The 24,844-nt window shown below is 43.1% G+C and overlaps 1 protein-coding gene across 8 annotated transcripts in view; it reads left to right on the top strand.

Moving 5' to 3' along the window:
• Positions 1-24,844, top strand: part of LOC128694175 (arginine/serine-rich coiled-coil protein 2) — a 203,568-nt gene that overhangs the window by 156,376 nt on the left and 22,348 nt on the right. For 5 of the 8 annotated variants that reach the window (XM_070093825.1, XM_070093822.1, XM_070093824.1 and 2 more), the window contains one exon: positions 9,213-9,266. The exons of the other annotated variants lie outside the window; for them this stretch is intronic. In XM_070093825.1, the coding sequence (XP_069949926.1) occupies positions 9,213-9,266 (54 nt within the window). The remainder of the gene's footprint in view (positions 1-9,212; positions 9,267-24,844) is intronic. 8 annotated transcript variants of the gene reach the window in all.

The following is a 24,844-nucleotide window of genomic DNA, read 5'->3' as shown; positions in this document are numbered from 1 at the left end:
GGAAGGGGAGGAAGAGAAGGAGGAGGAGGAGGAGGAGGAGAAGAATAATACGTAATAATAATAATAGGAATAAATAAGAGGAATAAATGGGATTAGGTCAGGGGTTTCAAATAGAGTTAGAGCTAAAGGAATAGTAGCAATAATGTTGAAGGATAAGTTGTGGCAGGAAAAGAAGGACTACAAATGTATTAATTCAAGGATTATGTGGAGTAAAATAAAGGTTGGATGTGAAAAGTGGGTTATAATAAGCGTGTATGCACCTGGAGAAGAGAAAAGTGTAGAGGAGAGAGAGAGATTTTGGGAAATGTTGAGTGAATGCATGGGGAGTTTTGAACCAAGTGTGAGAGTAATGGTGGTTGGGGATTTCAATGCTAAAGTGGGCAAAAATGTTGTAGAGGGAGTAGTAGGTAATTTTGGGGTGCCAGGGGTAAATGAAAATGGGGAGCCTTTAATTGAGGTATGTGTAGAAAGAGGTTTGGTAATAAGTAATACATATTTTATGAAAAAGAGGATAAATAAATATACAAGGTATGATATAGCACGTAATGAAAGTAGTTTGTTAGATTATGTATTGGTGGATAAAAGATTGATGGGTAGGCTCCAGGATATACACGCTTATAGAGGGGCAACTGATATATCGGATCATTATTTAGTTGTAGCTTCAGTTAGAGTAAGAGGTAGGTGGGAAAAGAGGAAAATGGCAACAACAAGCAAGGAGGAGGTGAAAGTGTATAAACTAAGGGAGGAGGTAGTTCGGGTGAGATATAAGCAATTATTGGCAGAAAGGTGGGCTCGTGCAAGTATGAGTAGTGGGGGGGTTGAAGAGGGTTGGAATAGTTTTAAAAATGCAGTATTAGAATGTGGGGCATAAGTTTGTGGTTATAGGAGAGTGGGTGCAGGAGGAATGAGGAGTGATTGGTGGAATGATGAAGTAAAGGGTGTGATAAAAGAGAAGAAGTTAGCTTATGAGAGGTTTTTACAAAGCAGAAGTGTTATAAGAAGAGCAGAGTATATGGAGAGTAAAAGAAAGGTGAAGAGAGTGCAAAAGGAGAGCAGATGATAGAGTGGGAGAGGCACTGTCAAGGAATTTTAATGAAAATAAGAAAAAATTTTGGAGTGAGTTAAACAAGTTAAGAAACCCTAGAGAACGAATGGATTTGTCAGTTAAAAACAGAGTAGGGGAGTTAGTAGATGGGGACAGGTAGGTTTTGGGTAGATGGCGAGAATATTTTGAGGAACTTTTAAATATCGACGAAGAAAGGGAAGTGGTAATTTCATGCACTGGCCAGGGAGGTATACCATCTTTTAGGAGTGAAGAAGAGCAGAATGTAAGTGTGGTGGAGGTACGTGAGGCATTACGTAGAATGAAAGGGGGTAAAGCAGCTGGAACTGATGAGATCATGACAGAAATGTTAAAAGCAGGGGGGATATAGTGTTGGAGTGGTTGGTATTTTTGTTTAATAAATGTATGAAAGAGGGGAAGGTACCTAGGGATTGGCAGCAAGCATGTATAGTCCCTTTATATAAAGGGAAGGGGGACAAAAGAGATTGTAAAAATTATAGAGGAATAAGTTTACTGAGTATACCAGGAAAAGTGTACGGTAGGGTTATAATTGAAAGAATTAAGAGGTAAGACAGAATGTAGGATTGCGGATGAGCAAGGAGGTTTCAGAGTGGGTAGGGGATGTGTAGATCAAGTGTTTACATTGAAGCATATATGTGAACAGTATTTAGATAAAGGCAGGGAAGTTATTATTACATTTATGGATTTAGACAAGGCATATGATAGAGTGGATAGGGGAGCAATGTGGCAGATGTTGCAAGTACAGTGGACCCTCGCCTAACGCTATTAATCCGTTCCTGAGAGCTCAACGTTAGGCGAATTAATTTTCCCCATAAGAAATAATGGAAATCAAATTAATCCGTTCCTGACACCCCAAAGTATGAACAAAAAAAAATTTTACCACATGAAATATTAATTTTAATACAAACTGAAGAAGACATGCACAGTTACATGACACTTACCTTTATTGAAGATCTGGTGATGATTGATGGGATGGGAGGAGGGGAGACTGTGATTGGTGTTTAAAAGGGGAATCCCCTTCTAAAAGGACTTGCCACTTGAGGTGGCAAGTCCTTTTCCGGGGTTATTTCCCTTCTTCTTTTAATGCCACTAGGACCAGCTTGAGAGTCACTGGACCTCTGTCACACAACATATCTGTCCATAGAGGCCTGTACCTCCCATTCCTTTATGACATTCCTAAAGTGTTTCACAACATTGTCAGTGTAATAGTCACCAGCACAGCTTGCAATAGCTGTGTGAGGGTGATTTTCATCAAAAAAGGTTTGCACTTTAAGCCACATTGCACACATTTCCTTAATCTTTGAAGTAGGCAACTTCCTCAATTTCTTTATCCCCTCCTCCGGAGCAGTTTCCTCAGGTCTGGCCTCTTGCTGTTGAAGATGATCTAGCAGCTCATCAGTGGTTAGTTCTTCATTGCCCTCCTCCTCCAACTCTTCCACATCCTCACCACTAACCTCCAACCCCAAGGACTTCCCCAATGCCACAATGGATTCCTCAACTGGCATAGGATTCCCAGGGTTAGCCTCAAACCCTTCAAAATCCTTTTTGTCTACACAATCTGGCCACAGTTTTTTCCAAGCAGAGTTCAAGGTCCTCTTAGTCACTCCCTCCCAAGCCTTACCTATAATGTTTACACAATTGAGGATGCTAAAGTGATCTCTCCAAAACTCTCTTAGAGTCAATTGAGTTTCTGAGATCACTACAAAGCACCTTTCAAACATAGCTTTTGTGTACAGTTTCTTGAAGTTGGAAATGACCTGGTGGTCCATGGGCTGCAGGAGAGGAGTGGTATTAGGAGGCAAAAACTTGACGTTAATGAAGCTCATTTCCACAGAAAGTCGCTCTGCCACGTCTGAATGATGACCAGGAGCGTTGTCTAATACCAGGAGGCACTTAAGGTCTAATTTATTTTCACAGTGGGGGCAAATGCATGGTGTAACCAGTCATAGAAAAAGTCCCTAGTGACCCATGCCTTACTGTTTGCCCTCCACAGCACACACAAATTAGCCTTGAGGACATTGTTTTTCCTGAACTCTCGGGGAGTTTCAGAGTGATACACCAATAAAGGCTTCACTTTGCAATCACCACTAGCATTGGCACACATCAGCAGAGTAAGCCTGTCTTTCATAGGCTTATGTCCTGGGAGTGCCTTTTCCTCCTGAGTAATGTAGGTCCTGCTTGGCATTTTCTTCCAAAACAGGCCTGTTTCGTCACAATTAAACACTTGTTCAGGTTTCAGTCCTTCACTGTCTATGTACTCCTTGAATTCCTGCACATATTTTTCTGCCGCTTTGTGGTCCGAACTGGCAGCCTCACCATGCCTTATCACACTATGTATGCCACTACAATTCTTAAATTTCTCAAACCAACCTTTGCTGGCCTTAAATTCACTCATCACCACTAGTTGCAGGCATTTTTTTAATTAAATTGTCATGCAACTTCCTAACCTTTTCACATATGATCGCTTGAGAGATGCTATCTCCTGCTATCTGTTTTTCCTTTATCCACACCAATAACAGTCTCTCAACATCATCTATCACTTGCGATCTCTGTTTCGAAAACAAAGTTGCACCTTTGGCAAGAACAGCTTCCTTGATTGCCGTTTTCCTGGCCACAATAGTAGCGATGGTTGATTGGGGTTTTGTGTACAACCTGGCCAGCTCGGAGACATGCACTCCACTTTCATACTTAGCAATGATCTCTTTCTTCATATCCATAGTAATTCTCACCCTTTTTGCTGTAGGGTTAGCACTAGAAGCTTTCTTGGAGCCCATGGTGACTTATTAGAGCTAAGGGGATTGTCCTACGAAGAAAGGTTGAGGGAAATTGGCCTGACGACACTGGAGGACCGGAGGGTCAGGGGAGACATGATAACGACATATAAAATACTGCGCGGAATAGACAAAGTGGACAAAGATGGGATGTTCCAGAGATGGGACACAGAAACAAGAGGTCACAATTGGAAGTTGAAGACTCAGATGAGTCAAAGGGATGTTAGGAAGTATATCTTCAGTCATAGAGTTGTCAGGCCGTGGAACAGTCTGGCAAGTGACGTAGTGGAGGCAGGGACCATATATAGTAATTTTAAGACAAGGTTTGATAAAACTCATGGAGCAGGGAGAGAGGACCTAGCAGCATTCAGTCCCTCAGCCTGGAGTCGATGCGTTCAGTCCATCAATCTTCAACTTGTCGGTCTTAAATCATTCATCACACAGGAAAAATATGAGGTGAATTATACAAACCAATACTTACACTCAGTATTTGCTCTTTACTTTCCTGTGTTTCTTGATAGTTCTTCCCAACATATTTTCTTTTCACTTTACCCTTTAATGCTCCACCTTGGAATTAATGAAGGAAATGGGAAGTACAATAGCTGCACTTTAAAGTAGGGGTTTGGGGTATTGGCAGTTTCCAGGGACATCTAAACTGTCGTATCTGAGCACCTCTGCAAAGACAGTCATTATATATGAGTGATGGTGAAAGTGTTGAATGATGATGAAAGTTTTTTTCTTTCATTTAGGGTCACCCTGCCTCTGTGGGAATCGGCCAACGTGTTTAAAAAAAAAAATGAATGTGATTCTAGTGTGGTGTAGACCGACCCTTCCAAGCCCTCCTGGCCCCACCCCGTTTTTAACTCCTGTGACTTCTGCCATAGTTTTCGTGCTTTATTTTTTAATTTTTGAAAGAGTCCATTCGTTATTATTTATTATGAATGATTGAGACCCACCATCTGCCAGGTCTAGACCTGTACTGCTTCACATCTTAGCTCTTCGCTCCCGCCAGAAAGGAGTTATGAGTCTGATAGGCTCTCTGAGGAAGACATTTGTGGTATTATTGACTAGACATGCCATTAGTTATTTCATGCTCCATAATAGGGCTCTAGAAATGCTTCAAACAGTAAGCATTATTCATGCTATGAGTGATATTTAAGTTGATTAGGTTTGAGAGCTTCACTAGTGATCATCCTGGGGAGTCATTAACACCTCTCATCTTTCTCCTTTCTCTTCCACATTTATAATACAGTGGACCCCCGGTTTACGATATTATTTCATTCCAGAAGTATGTTCAGGTGCCAGTACTGAATGAATTTGTTTCCATAAGGAATATTGTGAATTAGATTAGTCCATTTCAGACCCCCAAACATACACGTGCACACGCACTTACATAATTGGTCGCATTGGGAGGTGATCGTAAAGTGGGGGTCCACTGTATTTTATGCATCTGTTTTTCAAATATTTTCTTATACTTTTACTGCTTATTATTTTTCTCTATTTTTTTCTTGTAGTCATTTATTTTTATTTTAAAAAAATCCAATCAGATTTTTGTAATACATGTACCATACCCTGCTTTATAATTTGTTATTTTTAGTGGACTAAATAATTGTTTAAATTTCAGTTATTTGTTCTGTGCTTTAACTCTCACATTTAAGAAATATGTTAAAATTGTTTACTTAAAGCTAGACAAAATGATAATGTAGCACCTTGGTCTTGGTTGAGGCTGTGACACACTAACACTGCATCCTTCAACTATACCTCCGTTCATTCTCAAGGAAGGCCCTTGATCGTAGTAATCAGAGTGATCCTTCCCTTGGATTATACTTAATCACCTATTCCCTAGATACTGTATATCATCTTTGGGTATAGTGTTCCATCCTGTGTGCTAGGTATTGTGTCTGCTAGTATAGTGTTCCATCCTGTGTGCTAGGTATTGTGTCTGCTAGTATAGTGTTCCATCCTGTGTGCTAGGTATTGTGTCTGCTAGTATAGTGTTCCATCCTGTGTGCTAGGTATTGTGTCTGCTAGTATAGTGTTCCATCCTGTGTGCTAGGTATTGTCTGCTAGTATAGTGTTCCATCCTGTGTGCTAGGTATTGTGTCTGCTAGTATAGTGTTCCATCTTGTGTGCTAGGTATTGTGCTAGTATAGGGTTCCATCCTGTGTGCTAGGTATTGTGTCTGCTAGTATAGTGTTCCATCCTGTGTACTAGGTATTGTGTCTGCTAGTATAGTGTTCCATCCTGTGTGCTAGGTATTGTGTCTGCTAGTATAGTGTTCCATCCTGTGTGCTAGGTATTGTGTCTGCTAATATAGTGTTCCATCCTGTGTGCTAGGTATTGTGTCTGCTAGTATAGTGTTCCATCCTGTGTGCTAGGTATTGTGTCTGCTAATATAGTGTTCCATCCTGTGTGCTAGGTATTGTGTCTGCTAGTATAGTGTTCCATCCTGTGTGCTAGGTATTGTGTCTGCTAATATAGTGTTCCATCCTGTGTGCTAGGTATTGTGTCTGCTAGTATAGTGTTCCATCCTGTGTGCTAGGTATTGTGTCTGCTAATATAGTGTTCCATCCTGTGTGCTAGGTATTGTGTCTGCTAGTATAGTGTTCCATCCTGTGTGCTAGGTATTGTGTCTGCTAATATAGTGTTCCATCCTGTGTGCTAGGTATTGTGTCTGCTAATATAGTGTTCCATCCTGTGTGCTAGGTATTGTGTCTGCTAGTATAGTGTTCCATCCTGTGTGCTAGGTATTGTGTCTGCTAATATAGTGTTCCATCCTGTGTGCTAGGTATTGTGCTAGTATAGGGTTCCATCCTGTGTGCTAGGTATTGTGTCTGCTAGTATAGTGTTCCATCCTGTGTACTAGGTATTGTGTCTGCTAGTATAGTGTTCCATCCTGTGTGCTAGGTATTGTGTCTGCTAGTATAGTGTTCCATCCTGTGTACTAGGTATTGTCTGCTAGTATAGCATTCCATCCTGTATGCTAGGTATTGTCTGCTAGTATAGTGTTCCATCCTGTGTGCTAGGTGCTGTATGTCTGCTAGTATAGTGTTCCATCCTGTATGTTAGGTGCTGTATGTCTGCTAGTATAGTGATCCATCCTGTGTGTTAGGTGCTGTATGTCTGCTAGTATAGTGTTCCATCCTGTGTGCTAGGTATTGTCTGCTAGTATAGTGTTCCATCCTGTGTGCTAGGTACTGTGTCTGCTAGCATAGTGTTCCATCCTGTGTGCTAGGTATTGTGTCTGCTAGTATAGTGTTCCATCCTGTGTCCTAGGTGCTGTATGTCTGCTAGTATAGTGTTCCATCCTGTATGTTAGGTGCTGTATGTCTGCTAGTATAGTGTTCCATCCTGTGTTAGGTGCTATATGTCTTCTAGTATAGTGTTCCATCCTGTGTGTTAGGTGCTATGTCTGCTAGTATAGTGTTCTATCCTGTGTGTTAGGTGCTGTATGTCTGCTAGTATAGTGTTCCATCCTGTGTGTTAGGTGCTGTATGTCTGCTAGTATAGTGTTCCATCCTGTGTTAGGTGCTATATGTCTTCTAGTATAGTGTTCCATCCTGTGTTAGGTGCTATATGTCTGCTAGTATAGTGTTCCATCCTGTGTTAGGTGCTATGTCTGCTAGTATAGTGTTCTATCCTGTGTGTTAGGTGCTGTATGTCTGCTAGTATAGTGTTCCATCCTGTGTGTTAGGTGCTGTATGTCTGCTAGTATAGTGTTCCATCCTGTGTGTTAGGTGCTATATGTCTGCTTGTATAGTGATCCATCCTGGGTGTTAGGTGCTGTATGTCTACTAGTACAGGTTGACCATCACTAATCTGGCAATCAGTTATCCGGTTCCATCAGTAATCCGGCACTAATTTCGGCTAGCATAATATCAAATTTCATCATTATAATGACTCAGAAATTGTGCAGACGGTTGTAAATCCACAGCAACAAGCCAGTAGTGGAGAAAGCAGTGAGAAAATGAGGAAGATGTAGCAAAAAGAGTCTCTACTGATAGGTTAATTAAGTGTATTCTAACCTAACCACTCATTAATCCGGCACACTACAGGCCCCAATGATGTCGGATTAGTGATGGTCAACTTGTATAGTGCTCCACCCTGTGTGCTAGGTACTGTGTCTGCTAGTATAGTGCTCCATCCTGTGTGCTAGGTACTGTGTCTGCTAGTATAGTGTTCCATCCTGTGTGCTAGGTACTGTGTCTGCTAGTATAGTTCTCCACCCTGTGTGCTAGGTACTGTGTCTGCTAGTATAGTTCTCCACCCTGTGTGCTAGGTACTGTGTCTGCTAGTATAGTGCTCCATCCTGTGTGCTAGGTACTGTGCTAGTCTAGTGCTCCACCCTGTGTGCTAGGTACTGTGCTAGTCTAGTGCTCCACCCTGTATGCTAGGTACTGTGCTAGTCTAGTGCTCCACCCTGTGTGCTAGGTACTGTGCTAGTCTAGTGCTCCACCCTGTGTGCTAGGTACTGTGCTAGTCTAGTGCTCCACCCTGTGTGCTAGGTACTGTGCTAGTCTAGTGCTCCACCCTGTGTGCTAGGTACTGTGCTAGTCTAGTGCTCCACCCTGTGTGCTAGGTACTGTGCTAGTATAGTGCTTCATCCTGTGTGCTAGGTACTGTGCTAGTCTAGTGCTCCACCCTGTGTGCTAGGTACTGTGCTAGTCTAGTGCTCCACCCTGTGTGCTAGGTACTGTGCTAGTCTAGTGCTCCTCCCTGTATGCTAGGAACTTCCCCATGGAAATCAATATTTTTTAGGTCTTGCACCCTGTGGGTTTACCACTTTCCCATGCTGATGAGATGCTACCCCTGGGTAGTGATACCCAGTGGTTTTAATGCTCCCAGCTGTTACTACCCCTGGGTATTACCTTTCCCAGCTGTTACTACCCCTGGGTGTTAACTTTCCAAGTTGTTAATACCCCTGGGTGTTACCTTTCCTATCTGTTACTACCCCTGGGTGTTGCTTTTCCCAGTTGTTACTACCCCTGGGTATTATCTTTCCCAGCTGTTATTATCCCTGGGTGTTACCTTTCCCAACTGTTACTACCCCTGGGTGTTACCTTTCCCAGCTGTTACTACCCCTGGGTGTTACCTTTCCCAGCTGTTACTACCCCTGGGTGTTACCTTTCCCAGCTGTTACTACCCCTGGGTGTTACCTTTCCCAGCTCTTACTACCCCTGGGTGTTACCTTTCCCAGCTATTACTACCCCTGGGTGTTACCTTTCCCAGCTATTACTACCCCTGGGTGTTACCTTTCCCAGCTGTTACTACCCCTGGGTGTTACCTCCTCCTCCCCCAGGTGTTACTTTTCCCTGATAAAAATGATCTTATTGATATGTGGTGAATTTTCCTTTTAGACACTGCAGTAGCAGCACCTTACATGTGCTCCCCACCTGCCTCCAGCAAGCTAGGTAAGCTCTCTTCCACTGCCTATACTCTCTTTCAAGAGAACATTTCATAAGTACTCTTCAGGTGCTCTGGATTCAAGGAATTGAATGCAGTCTTTATTATTGTCTCCTGTCTTGGATCAGTATTGATTGCCTTCTGCTCCCCCAGGTGCTGTATGACCCATATGGGTTTAGCACTTCCACTATAAATCTAATAATGATTATAATTCTTTTATACCCTCAATTAAGTGTGTGTGTGCATGTGTGCACGTGTGTGTGTGTGTGTGTGTGTGTGTGTGTGTGTGTGTGTGTGTGTGTGTGTGTGTGTGTGTGTGTGTGTGTGTGTGTGTGTGTGTGTAGATAGAGTTTAAGAGGATAGTGAGGCTCAGGTTAGGGTGTGTAGGAGAAAGGGAGATTATTTTTCCAGTAAAAAGTAAGTCTTGCAGATGTATAGCATCACCATGGTTGTTTAACATATTTATAGATGGAGTTGTATAAGAAGTAAATGCTAGAGTGTTGGGGAGAAGGGTGGCATTTAATTATGGGAAATGAAATACAAAATGGGAGTTGTCACAATTACTTTTGGCTGATGATACTGTGCTTTTGGGAGATTCTAAAGAGAAGTTGCAAAGGTTAGTGGATGAGTTTGGGAGTGTGTGTAAAGGTAGAAAGTTGAAAGTGAACATAGATAAGAGTAAGGTGATGAGGGTATCAAACGAGTTAGGTAAAGAAAAATTTGATATCACTTTGGAGGAAGGGAGTATGGAAGAAGTGAATGTGTTCAGATATTTGAGAGTTGATTTGTCAGCAGATGGGCTTATGAAGGATGAGGTTAACCATAGAATCGATGAAGGAAAAAAGGTGAGTGGTGCATTGAGGTATCTGTGGAGACAAAAAAAAACGTTTTCACGGAGGCAAAGAAAGGAATGTAAGAGAGTACAGTGGTACCAATACTTGTATGGGAGTGAAGCATGGGTTGTGAATGCTGCAGCAAAGAGGAGGCTGGAGGCAATAGAGATATCATGTCTAAAGGCAGTGTGTGGTGTAAATATTATACAGAGAATTCATAGTGTGGAAATTAGGAGGAGGTGTGGAGTTACAAACATATTATTCAAAGGACTGAAAAGGGGTTATTGAGGTTGTTTGGTCATTTATAGAGGATGGAGCAGAATAAAATTACTTGGAGGGTGTAGAAATCTGTAGTGGAGGGGAGGAGGGGTAGGGTATTGTCCTAAGAAAGGATGGAGGGGGAGGGGGTAAAAGGTTTTGTGTGCAAGGGGCCTGGACATGTAGCAGGCATGTATGAGTGTGTTAGATAGGAGTTAATGGAGACGAATGTTTTTTAGGACCTGATGATCTATTAGTGTGTGAGCAGGGTAATATTTTATGAAAGGATTCAGGGTAACCAGTTAGCCAGACTTGAGTTCTGGAGGTGGGAAGTACATTGCCTGGGCTCTGAAGGAAGGGTGTTGGTATGTTAGTTTTTAACTGTAATGTCAGCATGCCTCTGGCAAGACTGATAGTTAATGATCAAAGTGTTTCTTCTATTTTGAGTCACATTGCGTTGGTGGGCAATGGCCGATGTGTTAAAAAACTCTTGATTCTGGAATGAGACACTTGTGCAACATTTGGGAATCACATTACCTGTCCTGAATCTATTGTTCTTCAGTGGTTGTACACTTCCTGTCCTGGATCTATTGTTCTTCAGTGGTTGTACACTTCCTGTCCTGGATCTATCATGTTCTTCAGTGGTTGTAACACTTCCTGTCCTGGATCTATCATGTTCTTCAGTGGTTGTAACACTTCCTGTCCTGGATCTATTGTTCTTCAGTGGTTGTAACACTTCCTGTCCTGGATCTATCATGTTCTTCAGTGGTTGTACACTTCCTGTCCTGGATCTATCATGTTCTTCAGTGGTTGTAACACTTCCTGTCCTGGATCTATTGTTCTTCAGTGGTTGTAACACTTCCTGTCCTGGATCTATCATGTTCTTCAGTGGTTGTAACACTTCCTGTCCTGGATCTATCATGTTCTTCAGTGGTTGTACACTTCCTGTCCTGGATCTATCATGTTCTTCAGTGGTTGTAACACTTCCTGTCCTGGATCTATTGTTCTTCAGTGGTTGTAACACTTCCTGCCCTGGATCTATCATGTTCTTCAGTGGTTGTACACTTCCTGCCCTGGATCTATCATGTTCTTCAGTGGTTGTAACACTTCCTGTCCTGGATCTATCATGTTCTTCAGTGGTTGTAACACTTCCTGTCCTGGATCTATCATGTTCTTCAGTGGTTGTACACTTCCTGCCCTGGATCTATTGTTCTTCAGTGGTTGTAACACTTCCTGTCCTGGATCTATCATGTTCTTCAGTGGTTGTACACTTCCTGTCCTGGATCTATTGTTCTTCAGTGGTTGTACACTTCCTGTCCTGGATCTATTGTTCTTCAGTGGTTGTAACACTTCCTGTCCTGGATCTATCATGTTCTTCAGTGGTTGTACACTTCCTGTCCTGGATCTATCATGTTCTTCAGTGGTTGTAACACTTCCTGTCCTGGATCTATTGTTCTTCAGTGGTTGTAACACTTCCTGCCCTGGATCTATCATGTTCTTCAGTGGTTGTACACTTCCTGCCCTGGATCTATCATGTTCTTCAGTGGTTGTAACACTTCCTGTCCTGGATCTATCATGTTCTTCAGTGGTTGTAACACTTCCTGTCCTGGATCTATCATGTTCTTCAGTGGTTGTAACACTTCCTGTCCTGGATCTATCATGTTCTTCAGTGGTTGTAACACTTCCTGTCCTGGATCTATTGTTCTTCAGTGGTTGTAACACTTCCTGTCCTGGATCTATCATGTTCTTCAGTGGTTGTACACTTCCTGCCCTGGATCTATCATGTTCTTCAGTGGTTGTAACACTTCCTGCCCTGGATCTATCATGTTCTTCAGTGGTTGTAACACTTCCTGTCCTGGATCTATCATGTTCTTCAGTGGTTGTAACACTTCCTGTCCTGGATCTATCATGTTCTTCAGTGGTTGTAACACTTCCTGTCCTGGATCTATCATGTTCTTCAGTGGTTGTACACTTCCTGCCCTGGATCTATCATGTTCTTCAGTGGTTGTAACACTTCCTGCCCTGGATCTATCATGTTCTTCAGTGGTTGTACACTTCCTGTCCTGGATCTATTGTTCTTCAGTGGTTGTACACTTCCTGTCCTGGATCTATTGTTCTTCAGTGGTTGTAACACTTCCTGTCCTGGATCTATCATGTTCTTCAGTGGTTGTACACTTCCTGTCCTGGATCTATCATGTTCTTCAGTGGTTGTAACACTTCCTGTCCTGGATCTATTGTTCTTCAGTGGTTGTAACACTTCCTGCCCTGGATCTATCATGTTCTTCAGTGGTTGTACACTTCCTGCCCTGGATCTATCATGTTCTTCAGTGGTTGTAACACTTCCTGTCCTGGATCTATCATGTTCTTCAGTGGTTGTAACACTTCCTGTCCTGGATCTATCATGTTCTTCAGTGGTTGTAACACTTCCTGTCCTGGATCTATCATGTTCTTCAGTGGTTGTAACACTTCCTGTCCTGGATCTATTGTTCTTCAGTGGTTGTAACACTTCCTGTCCTGGATCTATCATGTTCTTCAGTGGTTGTACACTTCCTGCCCTGGATCTATCATGTTCTTCAGTGGTTGTAACACTTCCTGCCCTGGATCTATCATGTTCTTCAGTGGTTGTACACTTCCTGTCCTGGATCTATTGTTCTTCAGTGGTTGTAACACTTCCTGTCCTGGATCTATCATGTTCTTCAGTGGTTGTACACTTCCTGCCCTGGATCTATCATGTTCTTCAGTGGTTGTACACTTCCTGCCCTGGATCTATCATGTTCTTCAGTGGTTGTACACTTCCTGCCCTGGATCTATCATGTTCTTCAGTGGTTGTAACACTTCCTGTCCTGGATCTATTGTTCTTCAGTGGTTGTAACACTTCCTGTCCTGGATCTATTGTTCTTCAGTGGTTGTACACTTCCTGCCCTGGATCTTTGTCAGTGTTCCTGAGGATAGGTAAGGGCTCCCTGGTTCAGTAATTGGAACGCCCTAAACAATGACCAGTCATTCCTGGTCATATTTTATTATCCGAGAAATGGGATTAATCTTTGCTTCTTTTTTTGTATAGTAAATTCCAAATGGAAGACAAGTGTAATATAGGAGAGGTCTGGCGATGTGATTATGGAACAGAGGAAATGTTTTAGGCCAGAATGTCTGCAATTTTTTTTTTTTAAATTGTAATTTTTTTAATTTTGTATAAAATTTGCCAAATTACTGACTTGTGTGCATTCAATAGGGTAGTTTTGATAGTTGAATTAGTGGTTTCTTGTGCTTAATCAGTTGAACAGAATTGGCTAAAAATTTAGTTGAAAATCAGCAAAATTGCTGATGCATTTATTGCAACCAGACCTTTAAGTTTTTCATTGAATTAGAATTTTTTTTTGTTATTACCTACAGAAAAAAATTCTCTCCTATTTCAAAAGAAGAATTGTTTTAATGTGGACATTGATCACTTAATTTCAGGGGTCTGGACAGTGAAAGAGTTAGTGTGTGTGCATGTGTGTGTGTACACTCGCCTAGTTGAGGTTGCAGGGGTCGAGTCCAAGCTCCTGGCCCCGCCTCTTCACTGGTCGCTACTAGGTCACTCTCCCTGAACCGTGAGCTTTATCATACCTCTGCTTAAAGCTATGTATGGATCCTGCCTCCACTACATCGTTTCCCAAACTATTCCATTTCCTGACTACTCTGTGGCTGAAGAAATACTTCCTAACATCCCTGTGATTCATCTGTGTCTTCAACTTCCAACTGTGTCCCCTTGTTACTGTGTCCAATCTCTGGAACATCCTGTCTCTGTCCACCTTGTCAATTCCTCTCAGTATTTTGTATGTTGTTATCATGTCCCCCCTATCTGTCCTCCAGTGTCGTCAGGTTGATTTCCCTTAACCTCTCCTCGTAGGACATACCTCTTAGCTCTGAGACTAGTCTTGTTGAAAACCTTTGCACTTTCTCTAGTTTCTTTACGTGCTTAGCTAGGTGTGGGTTCCAAACTGGTGCCACATACTCCAACATGGGCCTAACGTACACGGTGTACAGGGTCCTGAACAATTCCTTATTAAGATGTCGGAATGCTGTTCTGAGGTACAGCATTCCGTGTGTGTCTGTGTGTCTGTCTGTCTGTGTCTGTGTCTGTGTCTGCCTGTCTGCTTGCTTTTACTCAGCATCTGACCTATAATTTAAAGAGGAAAGTTTAGATGACATATTGGTCATTCCTGGACCATCATGAAGACACAGCTGGATACTGGTACAGGATGGAACAAGATGTTCTTTTGTTTCGTATCCAATTTGTGGGTTAGTTGTGAATTGTTCCAGCATTCTCTCTTCTGGTTTCACTCACATTATCCAGTTCATTCCACCTCTTTACTACTTTTTATATACCACCTGTCAGCAGATGGGTCTATGAAAGACAAGGTCAATCATAGAACTGACGGGGGGATAAAAAAGGCGAGTGGCACACTGAAGAGTCTGCGGAGACAAAGAACATTATCCATGGAAGCAAAGAGGGGAATGTATGAGAGTATAGTTATACCAACGCTCTTAGTGTAGTGTAGGTGTGCCTATGGCAGGACAGTGATGGAGTGAATGATGATGAAAGTGTTTCTTCTTTTTCGGGTCTCCCTGCCTTGGGGGGAAATGGCCTGTGTGTTAAAATAAAAAAATCCAGCACATGAGGTGCATGAGTATACAGTGGACCCCCGGTTAACGATTTTAATCCGTGCAAGAGGGGTAATCGTTATGCGAAATAATCGTTATGTGAATGAATTTTCCCCATAAGAAATAATGGAAATAAAATTAATCCGTGCAAGACACCCAAAAGTATGAAAAAAAAATTTTTTTACCACATGAAATGTTAATTTTAATACACACAAACTGAAAAAGGCATGCACACTTACATGACACTTACTTTTATTGAAGATCTGGTGATGATTGATGGGATGGGAGGAGGGGAGAGCATTATCTTCTTACTGTTTAGAAGGGGAATCCCCTTCCATTAGGACTTGAGGTAGCAAGTCCTTTTCCGGGGTTACTTCCCTTCTTCTTTTAATGCCACTAGGACCAGCTTGAGAGTCACTGGACCTCTGTCGCACAACAAATCTGTCCATAGAGCTCTGTACCTCCCGTTCCTTTACGATTTGTCTAAAATGGGCCACAACATTGTCATTGAAATAGTCACCAGCACGGCTTGCAACAGCTGTGTCAGGGTGATTTTCATCCATAAAGGTTTGCAGTTCAACCCACTGTGCACACATTTCCTTAATTTTTGAAGTAGGCACAATGGATTCCACAACTGGCATAGGCTTCTCAGGGTTAGCCCCAAACCCTTCAAAATCTTTCTTAATTTCCATACTAATTCTCACCCTTTTTACCACAGGGTTGGCACTAGAAGCTTTCTTGGGGCCCATGGTCACTTATTTTCCAGAAACAGCACCGAAAACACTGTAATAATACGAAATATTCCGATTGTATGCTTGGATGTTATTGCGGAGGCTGGCTGGTAAACAATGCCACCGGCGGAACATGTGAGCGTGGCTCAGGCCGCACATTGGAAGCGTCTCGGACGAAAATCGGTAAGCGGGTTTTTAAGCGGTATGCGAGGCAAAATTTTTGCAATTAAAGTAAGCGGTATGCGAAATAATCGCTATGTGATGCCATCGTTATGCGGGGGTCCACTGTATAAGACATTGTTTCCAAGCATTTAACATAACATTAGTAAATAGTTGCTAAAATATAACCCAAAGTCTACCATTGACCTGGATTATGAGCTTATAAGGTGCAGGGTGATTTTCCAAGAGTTTTTTGAGGTAAAAAAAAAAGGTGCACCTTGTATGGTATGGTATGGTTTGCACCTTATATGCCGGAATATAAAGTATACAAACTGTACTCGAGATAAGCCAGACTGTAACAGCTACTGTATATGGACCAGTAATACTGACAGCCTGGTTGAATAGTCAATTTAACCCTTTCAGGGTTTCCGACGTACTAGTATGGCTTATGCACCAGGATTATTGACGTACAAGTACGCCTAAATTCTAGCGTCTTCAAATCTAGTGAGAGAAAGCTGGTAGGCCTACACATGAAAGAATGGGTCTATGTGGTCAGTGTGCACAGTATAAAAAAATCCTGCAGCACACAGTGCATAATGAGAAAAAAACTCCGACCGTGTTTTTGGTTTAAAACAGCGACTTTGCAGTGTATTTTTGTATGGTATTTATGGTTGTATTTTAGTTTTCCTGGTCTCATTTTATAGAATAGAAGACATATTATGGAAAAATGAGATGATTTTGATTGGGTTCATAAAGAAAATTACGTACCTTGAAATTGAGCTCAAAGTAGCAGAAATGTTCGATTTTTACCAAAGTTCAAAAGTAAACAAATCATGCCAAGCGTCCAATACACGTCAACTGGTGAGTCTAATATTCTTTCACAAGTGCACTGATATTATTTATACCATTTCTACACTAATGCAGTAGTCTACCTAACAGTAAATCTTCTATTTTTTGTGAGAATAAAAATTAAAAGTGGAAAGCAAAAGAGATGTAAGAGGGGCGTGGGGACGTGACTAATGAACAGAGAAAATGTTATTTTATTGCCAGGAATGTCTGTCTTGTTTATTCTGGATCCTATTTGGAAAGTGGCATCTTCTGAAATTTGTGTTAAATTGGCAAAATTACCAATTTCTGACCACTTTATTGAATAGTTGAAATTGGTAAATGGGTGGTTTCTTGTACTAATTCAATAGAATGAGTTCATTTGATAGAATGGAGTTCTAGTGAAAACGATATGATTTTTGTCGACTAGTACACTGGAATTGGCCAATAATAGGGTTCAAAGTGGGTGAAATCGCCAATGCGTAAACATCGTCGAGACCGCTAACTTCGCGAGAGCATAATTCCGTAAGTTTTCCATCAAATTTCATACTTTTGGTGTCAATATGATCAGGAAAAGATTTTCTATCATTTCATAATAATTTTTTTTTTTTTTTTTTTTTTTCCGAAAAATTTTCGACCCTGAGAACAAGTCTTGGAGAGGGCCTCTTGACCCTGAAAGGGTTAACAAGGAAGCTTGGCCTCAGGCTGTGAGGTGCAGTAAACAGTGAATGCAGTCAAATACCAGTTTACATCTCAAATTGCATGATCTTTGCTAAAAAATGTTGCTTGCTTTTTCATATTCCTTGTATATAGAATAAAAGGCACAATACCATGACTGGAACAATACACACAGATAACCTGAACATCATAATGTGTGGGTTATTTGTGTATTTCTTGTATAAGTCGACTTTATTTTTGATGACACTAGAGCATTTGAGAATTAGAGTATTGCAGCAAGTGTTGGTACAAGCACAACACCTGTTTACTGGCAATAGATTGTTTAACACCTCTTTTAGTCCAGACAGGAGTATGAGACTACTTTTTTGCCAGAATAGTTTAGTGGGCGACCATAGATTGTGTTGTATGTAGTGTGTGCTCATTTGTGTTGTGTATATTGCATTTAATGGCGGTGATCTCTGATTTTGTGCGATTCTTAGCAGTTTTGCTTAAAATTAACCCTATCTATGACTAGGATTAATAGTTTTAGAAGTAAGAATGCATCATGGCAGTAGGCCTTTATCAGAAAATCCTGTGGCTTCAATCACTACAGATGTGTAATCGATAATGCTACTGAGCCATTATGTAGCAGTCAGCTATGCAACAGACAGTAATCCTGACAACCCTCAACTTCCAGACCTTTACCTCTTTGGGGGTGATAATGCTGCAACATTCTTCGTTAGCAAATTAACATACCCATTTAATTTAGCACAGTAATTAATCAGGTTTTTTTTTTTTTTTTAACACATAGGCCATTTTCCACCAACGCAGGGTGGCCTGTCTAAGAAAAACTTTTTTCTTGATGTTCCACGCTTTTGTTGGCTTCAGATTGAGCCATTGTTCATTATGTTCCACGTACCGGCGATTGACACTGGCAGGTGGAACAATTGTTCAGTTGAAACCCAACAAACATATTGAAAACCAAAAAGAGATGGTGTATAAAGAACAAAAAAGGCACAATATCACGACTGGAACAATACACAAATAACCCGTACATAAAGAGATTACAACAACATTTCGGTCTGACTTGGACCAGTTACAAAGATCACCTCTCCTATGTGTGGGTTATTTGTGTAGAGGTGGTGTATATACAGGGCCTTCCTGTATTGCCAGTGGGTCAGTCAGGCCTAAGTTCTTGCTTGAAGCAAAACAAAAAATGAGAATAGTCTGTCTTCTAAGAGCTTAATAAACAAGCTCAGAAGTTGGCCTGGTCCTTGCTAGTTCTACCCACAACTATAATAGGCCTGGCTCTTGCTAGTTCTACCCACAACTATCATAGTAGGCCTGGCCCTTGCTAGTTCTACCCACAACTATCATAGTAAGCCTGGCTCTTGCTAGTTCTACCCACAACTATCATAGTAAGCCTGGTCCTTGCTAGTTCTACCCACAACTATCATAGTAAGCCTGGCTCTTGCTAGTTCTACCCACAACTATCATAGTAAGCCTGGCTCTTGCTAGTTCTACCCACAACTATCATAGTAAGCCTGGCTCTTGCTAGTTCTACCCACAACTATCATAGTAAGCCTGGTCCTTGCTAGTTCTACCCACAACTATCATAGTAAGCCTGGCCCTTGCTAGTTCTACCCACAACTATCATAGTAAGCCTGGTCCTTGCTAGTTCTACCCACAACTATCATAGTAAGCCTGGCCCTTGCTAGTTCTACCCACAACTATCATAGTAAGCCTGGCCCTTGCTAGTTCTACCCACAACTATCAGAGGCCTGGCTCTTGCTAGTTCTACCCACAACTATCATAGTAAGCCTGGTCCTTGCTAGTTCTACCCACAACTATCATAGTAAGCCTGGCCCTTGCTAGTTCTACCCACAACTATCATAGTAGGCCTGGCCCTTGCTAGTTCTACCCACAACTATCATAGTAAGCCTGGCCCTTGCTAGTTCTACCCACAACTATCATAGTAAGCCTGGTCCTTGCTAGTTCTACCCACAACTATCATAGTAAGCCTGGCCCTTGCTAGTTCTACCCACAACTATCATAGTAAGCCTGGCCCTTGCTAGTTCTACCCACAACTATCATAGGCCTGGCCCTTGCTAGTTCTACCCACAACTATCATAGTAGGCCTGGCCCTTGCTAGTTCTACCCACAACTATCATAGTTGGCCTGGCCCTTGCTAGTTCTACCCACAACTACCATAGTAAGCCTGGCCCTTGCTAGTTCTACCCACAACTATCATAGGCCTGGCCGTTGCTAGTTCTACCCACAGCTATCATAGGCCTGGCCCTTGCTAGTTCTACCCACAACTATCATAGTAAGCCTGGCCCTTGCTAGTTCTACCCACAACTACCATAGTAGGCCTGGTCCTTCCTAGTTCTACCCACAACTATCATAGGCCTGGTCCTTGCTAGTTCTACCCACAACTACCATAGTAAGCCTGGTCCTTGCTAGTTCTACCCACAACTATCATAGGCCTGGCCCTTGCTAGTTCTACCCACAACTACCATAGTAAGCCTGGCCCTTGCTAGTTCTACCCACAACTATCATAGGCCTGGCCCTTACTAGTTCTACCCACAACTACCATAGCCTGGTCCTTGCTAGTTCTACCCACAACTATCATAGTAGGCCTGGCCCTTGCTAGTTCTACCCACAACTACTATAGTAAGCCTGGTCCTTGCTAGTTCTACCCACAACTATCATAGGCCTGGTCCTTGCTAGTTCTACCCACAACTACCATAGTAAGCCTGGTCCTTGCTAGTTCTACCCACAACTATCATAGGCCTGACCCTTGCTAGTTCTACCCACAACTACCATAGTAAGTCTGGCCCTTGCTAGTTCTACCCACAAGTATCATAGGTCTGGCCCTTCCTAGTTCTACCCACAACTACCATAGTAAGCCTGGTCCTTGCTAGTCCTACCCACAACTATCATAGTAGGCCTGGCCCTTGCTAGTTCTACCCACAACTACCATAGTAGGCCTGGCCCTTGCTAGTTCTACCCACAACTACCATAGTAGGCCTGGCCCTTGCTAGTTCTACCCACAACTACCATAGGCCTGGTCCTTGCTAGTTCTACCCACAACTACCATAGTAAGCCTGGTCCTTGCTAGTTCTACCCACAACTACCATAGGCCTGGCCCTTGCTAGTTCTACCCACGACTACCATAGTAAGCCTGGCCCTTGCTAGTTCTACCTGCAACTATCATAGTAGGCCTGGCCGTTGCTAGTTCTACCCACAACTACCATAGTAAGCCTGGCCCTTGCTAGTTCTACCCACAAGTATCATAGTAGGTCTGGCCCTTGCTAGTTCTACCCACAACTACCATAGTAAGCCTGGTCCTTGCTAGTCCTACCCACAACAATCATAGGCCTGGCCCTTGCTAGTTCTACCCACAACTACCATAGTAGGCCTGGCCCTTGCTAGTTCTACCCACAACTACCATAGTAGGCCTGGCCCTTGCTAGTTCTACCCACAACTACCATAGTAGGCCTGGCCCTTGCTAGTTATACCCACAACTACCATAGTAAGCCTGGCCCTTGCTAGTTCTACCCACAACTATCATAGTAAGCCTGGCCCTTGCTAGTTCTACCCACAACTGCCATAATAGGCCTGGCCCTTGCTAGTTCTACCCACAACAACCATAGTTGGCCTGGCCCTTGCTAGTTCTACCCACAACTACCATAGTAAGCCTGGTCCTTGCTAGTTCTACCCACAACTACCATAGTAAGCCTGGCCCTTGCTAATTCTACCCACAACTATCATTGTAAGCCTGGCCCTTGTTAGTTCTACCCACAACTATCATAGGCCTGGCCCTTGCTAGTTCTACCCACAACTATCATAGGCCTGGCCCTTGCTAGTTCTTCCCACAACAATCATAGGCCTGGTACTTGCTAGTTCTACCCACAACTACCATAGTAAGCCTGGTCCTTGCTAGTTCTACCCACAACTATCATAGGCCTGGCCCTTGCTAGTTCTACCCACAACTACCATAGTAAGACTGGCCCTTGCTAGTTCTACCCACAACTACCATAGTAAGCCTGGCCCTTGCTAGTTCTACCCACAACTATCATAGTAAGCCTGGCCCTTGCTAGTTCTTCCCACAACAATCATAGGCCTGGTCCTTGCTAGTTCTACCCACAACTACCATAGTAAGCCTGGTCCTTGCTAGTTCTACCCACAACTATCATAGGCCTGGCCCTTGCTAGTTCTACCCACAACTACCATAGTAAGACTGGCCCTTGCTAGTTCTACCCACAACTACCATAGTAAGCCTGGCCCTTGCTAGTTCTACCCACAACTATCATTGTAAGCCTGGCCCTTGTTAGTTCTACCCACAACTATCATAGGCCTGGCCCTTGCTAGTTCTACCCACAACTATCATAGGCCTGGCCCTTGCTAGTTCTTCCCACAACAATCATAGGCCTGGTCCTTGCTAGTTCTACCCACAACTACCATAGTAAGCCTGGTCCTTGCTAGTTCTACCCACAACTATCATAGGCCTGGCCCTTGCTAGTTCTACCCACAACTATCATAGTAAGACTGGCCCTTGCTAGTTCTACCCACAACTACCATAGTAAGCCTGGCCCTTGCTAGTTCTACCCACAACTATCATAGTAAGCCTGGCCCTTGGTAGTTCTACCCACAACTATCATAGTAAGCCTGGCCCTTGCTAGTTCTACCCACAACTATCATAGGCCTGGCCCTTGCTAGTTCTACCCACAACTATCATAGGCCTGGCTGTTGCTAGTTCTACCCACAACTACCATAGTAAGCCTGGCCCTTGCTAGTTCTACTCACAGCTATCATAGGCCTGACCCTTGCTAGTTCTACCCACAACTACCATAGACCTGGCCCTTGCTAGTTCTACCCATAACTATCATAGTAGGCCTGGCCCTTGCTAGTTCTACCCACTACCATAGGCCTGGCCCTTGCTAGTTCTACCCACAACTACCATAGTAGGCCTGGCCCTTGCTAGTTTTACCCACAATTACCATAGGCCTGGCCCTTGCTAGTTCTACCCACAACTACCATAGTAGGCCTGGCCCTTGTTAGTTCTACCCAGAACTACCATAGTAGGCCTGGCCCTTGCTAGTTCTACCCACAACTACCATAGGCATGGCCCTTGTTAGTTCTACCCACAACTACCATAATAGTCCTGGCCCTTGTTTGTTCTACCCACAACTACCCTATCTACTGTCTTGTGGGTAGACCCTACCTAGCATCTACCATACCTACTGTCTTGCTAGGCAGGGTCTACACACATTTCCCATACCTACTGTCTTGCTAGGCAGGGTCTACCCATATCTACTGTACCTGCTGCCTTGCTAGGCAGGGTTTACCCACATCTTCTATACCTACTGTCTTGCTAGGGAGGGTTTACCCACATCTACTGTACCTATTGTCTTGTTAGGCAGAGTCTACCCACATCTATACCTACTGTCTTGCTAGGCAGGGTCTACGCACATCTACTGTACCTACTGTCTCGCTAGACAGGGTCTACCCACATTGACTGTACCTACTGTGTTGCTAGGCAGGGTCTGCCCACATCTACTGTACCTACTGTCTTGTTAGGCAGGGTCTACCCACATCTACTGTATGTACTGTCTTGCCAGGCAGAGTCTACCCACATCTACTGTACCTGCTGTCTTGTGAGTCTTAGGACTCACTCACCATGGGTTCAAACCCCATCCTTTCTGTGATTTGTTTGCACTCGTGTTGTTACAATTTCGTGAGTGGAGTCTGGGGTCTGTGAGAGATGTTACATAACTGCAGCAGAAGATTTCTGTGTTCTTCCCTTTGTTATATATATCTGTGTGCTGTCATAGAATATAATCTACACTTTAGACGGTAATTTGCATTTAGAAAACTCATGCTGACATTTTGGTAGGTCCTGGACCATTGTTAAGTCAGAGTAAATTGACAGTGGCCCAGGACCAACAAAGTGTTGTCATAACAACATAACTCCTAAGTGGGAGTTGCTTGTTCCAACTATAGTGTTGTGACGACTTGATTGTATATGGGAGAGGCAGTGATTGTATGTATTAAGGACCTGTGGTGACGTAGTACTGATGATGAGGTGCACCAGGGGCCATGGTAGCTTGTATGTCCTCTGACACTGGTAAGGACCAGAGGCACAACTCTCAGCACACCCCAGGGCACCAGTCTTGTGTGTTGCCAGGGTAGTGTGTTGGGTGCTCCACTTTCTCAGCTGTCTGGGTTATCTTCAGACCCTAAAGATGGGATGGGTGTGATGAAGCATTCACAGAAGCCTAAGGAGTGCCAGTCTTCTGTCCCACAAAAGGGAAAGTCAGCCAGTGCCTCTCAGAGGAAGCTGTCTGACAGCACTTGAAAGGATCTGGTTTCCAGGCCTATAAAGTGGGGCCCCTTACTTTGAGAAAGAGGGACTGTTTCCCAGAGGACCTGCCCCCCAAACAGTTTGGGGTTTGTGACAATTTGTGTTACTTAGCAAGTTGTATCTACAACCAAGGGTTAGGACACAAAGATCAAGTATAGAGAGACTATTGGTAGCATCTCTGAATGTTGCCAGAATGCAGCTCATTAACCCTCCTTTGACCTTGTGTATTATGATGCAATGGAACCGTTAGGTCATTAGGCCCCATTCTGAAGTTATTAGCATCTTGTTTTGTGACTATAGCGTTTCAGTTATGTGTTTGCAGGAGACAACTTGGAATACGAGAGCTGTCCCTGTGTTGCACATTTGTGTTTTATACCTCTGTTCCTTCTCCTGGTACTGTTAGCAGGGTGTGACTGTCCTTCCATGTTGATGTTCACCACAGTGAGACTCAATTGTGCTCTAGCCTGCAGGTTGTGCTTATCTGGGTATTACAACCCAGGAATTCAAAGGCCTATTATCCTGGGTGTAAAGGGAGGAAAATAAACACAGCAGAAAAACTTATGACTCATATTATCCTTCAAGTAAGAACAGAATTATGTACACTATATACACTATGTACAACAATAGGTATTAGTGCACTCCACGGTATGCAAGGCAGAATAGAAACCACTAGAGAGCAGACCGTGCTTCAACCAGCTCTAGAATGGGAATGACAAGGGTAGACAGGTGTGTGGTACCCACAACACCTCTGCGATCGCCAAAACCATCTTCTCATTGGCTGGAACCTGGGTACTGATCGAACGATGGGGCCCCATCGTCAACCCTTAGCACCTGGTTCACTGGTTGGGGAAGATAGCCTTTCAATGAGGGTGTGTACATGCACCAAATAAAGCTTACGTACTCTTTGCATGCCACAGAAGAGGACCTGAAAGTGTGCTGCTTGTACCTCCCTTCATGTTAGGTTTTAGACTACTCTGCTCCTGCTGCCTTAATCTTTGAGCTACCTTGCGTATTTCTTCCTGGATAACTAATGCCCACTATCCTCTGTGTGATGTGGGTTCCTCTGTGTTGGATAAAAAGCCTCTTGTGCCATTTGACATTTGGATGTT

This window comes from Cherax quadricarinatus, chromosome 43, assembly GCF_038502225.1.
Source record: "Cherax quadricarinatus isolate ZL_2023a chromosome 43, ASM3850222v1, whole genome shotgun sequence".
In the NCBI taxonomy this organism is placed as follows: Eukaryota; Metazoa; Arthropoda; class Malacostraca; order Decapoda; family Parastacidae; genus Cherax; species Cherax quadricarinatus.
The sequence above is the reverse complement of the archived record's forward strand: the minus strand, read 5'-3'. Positions and strand labels throughout refer to the sequence as shown.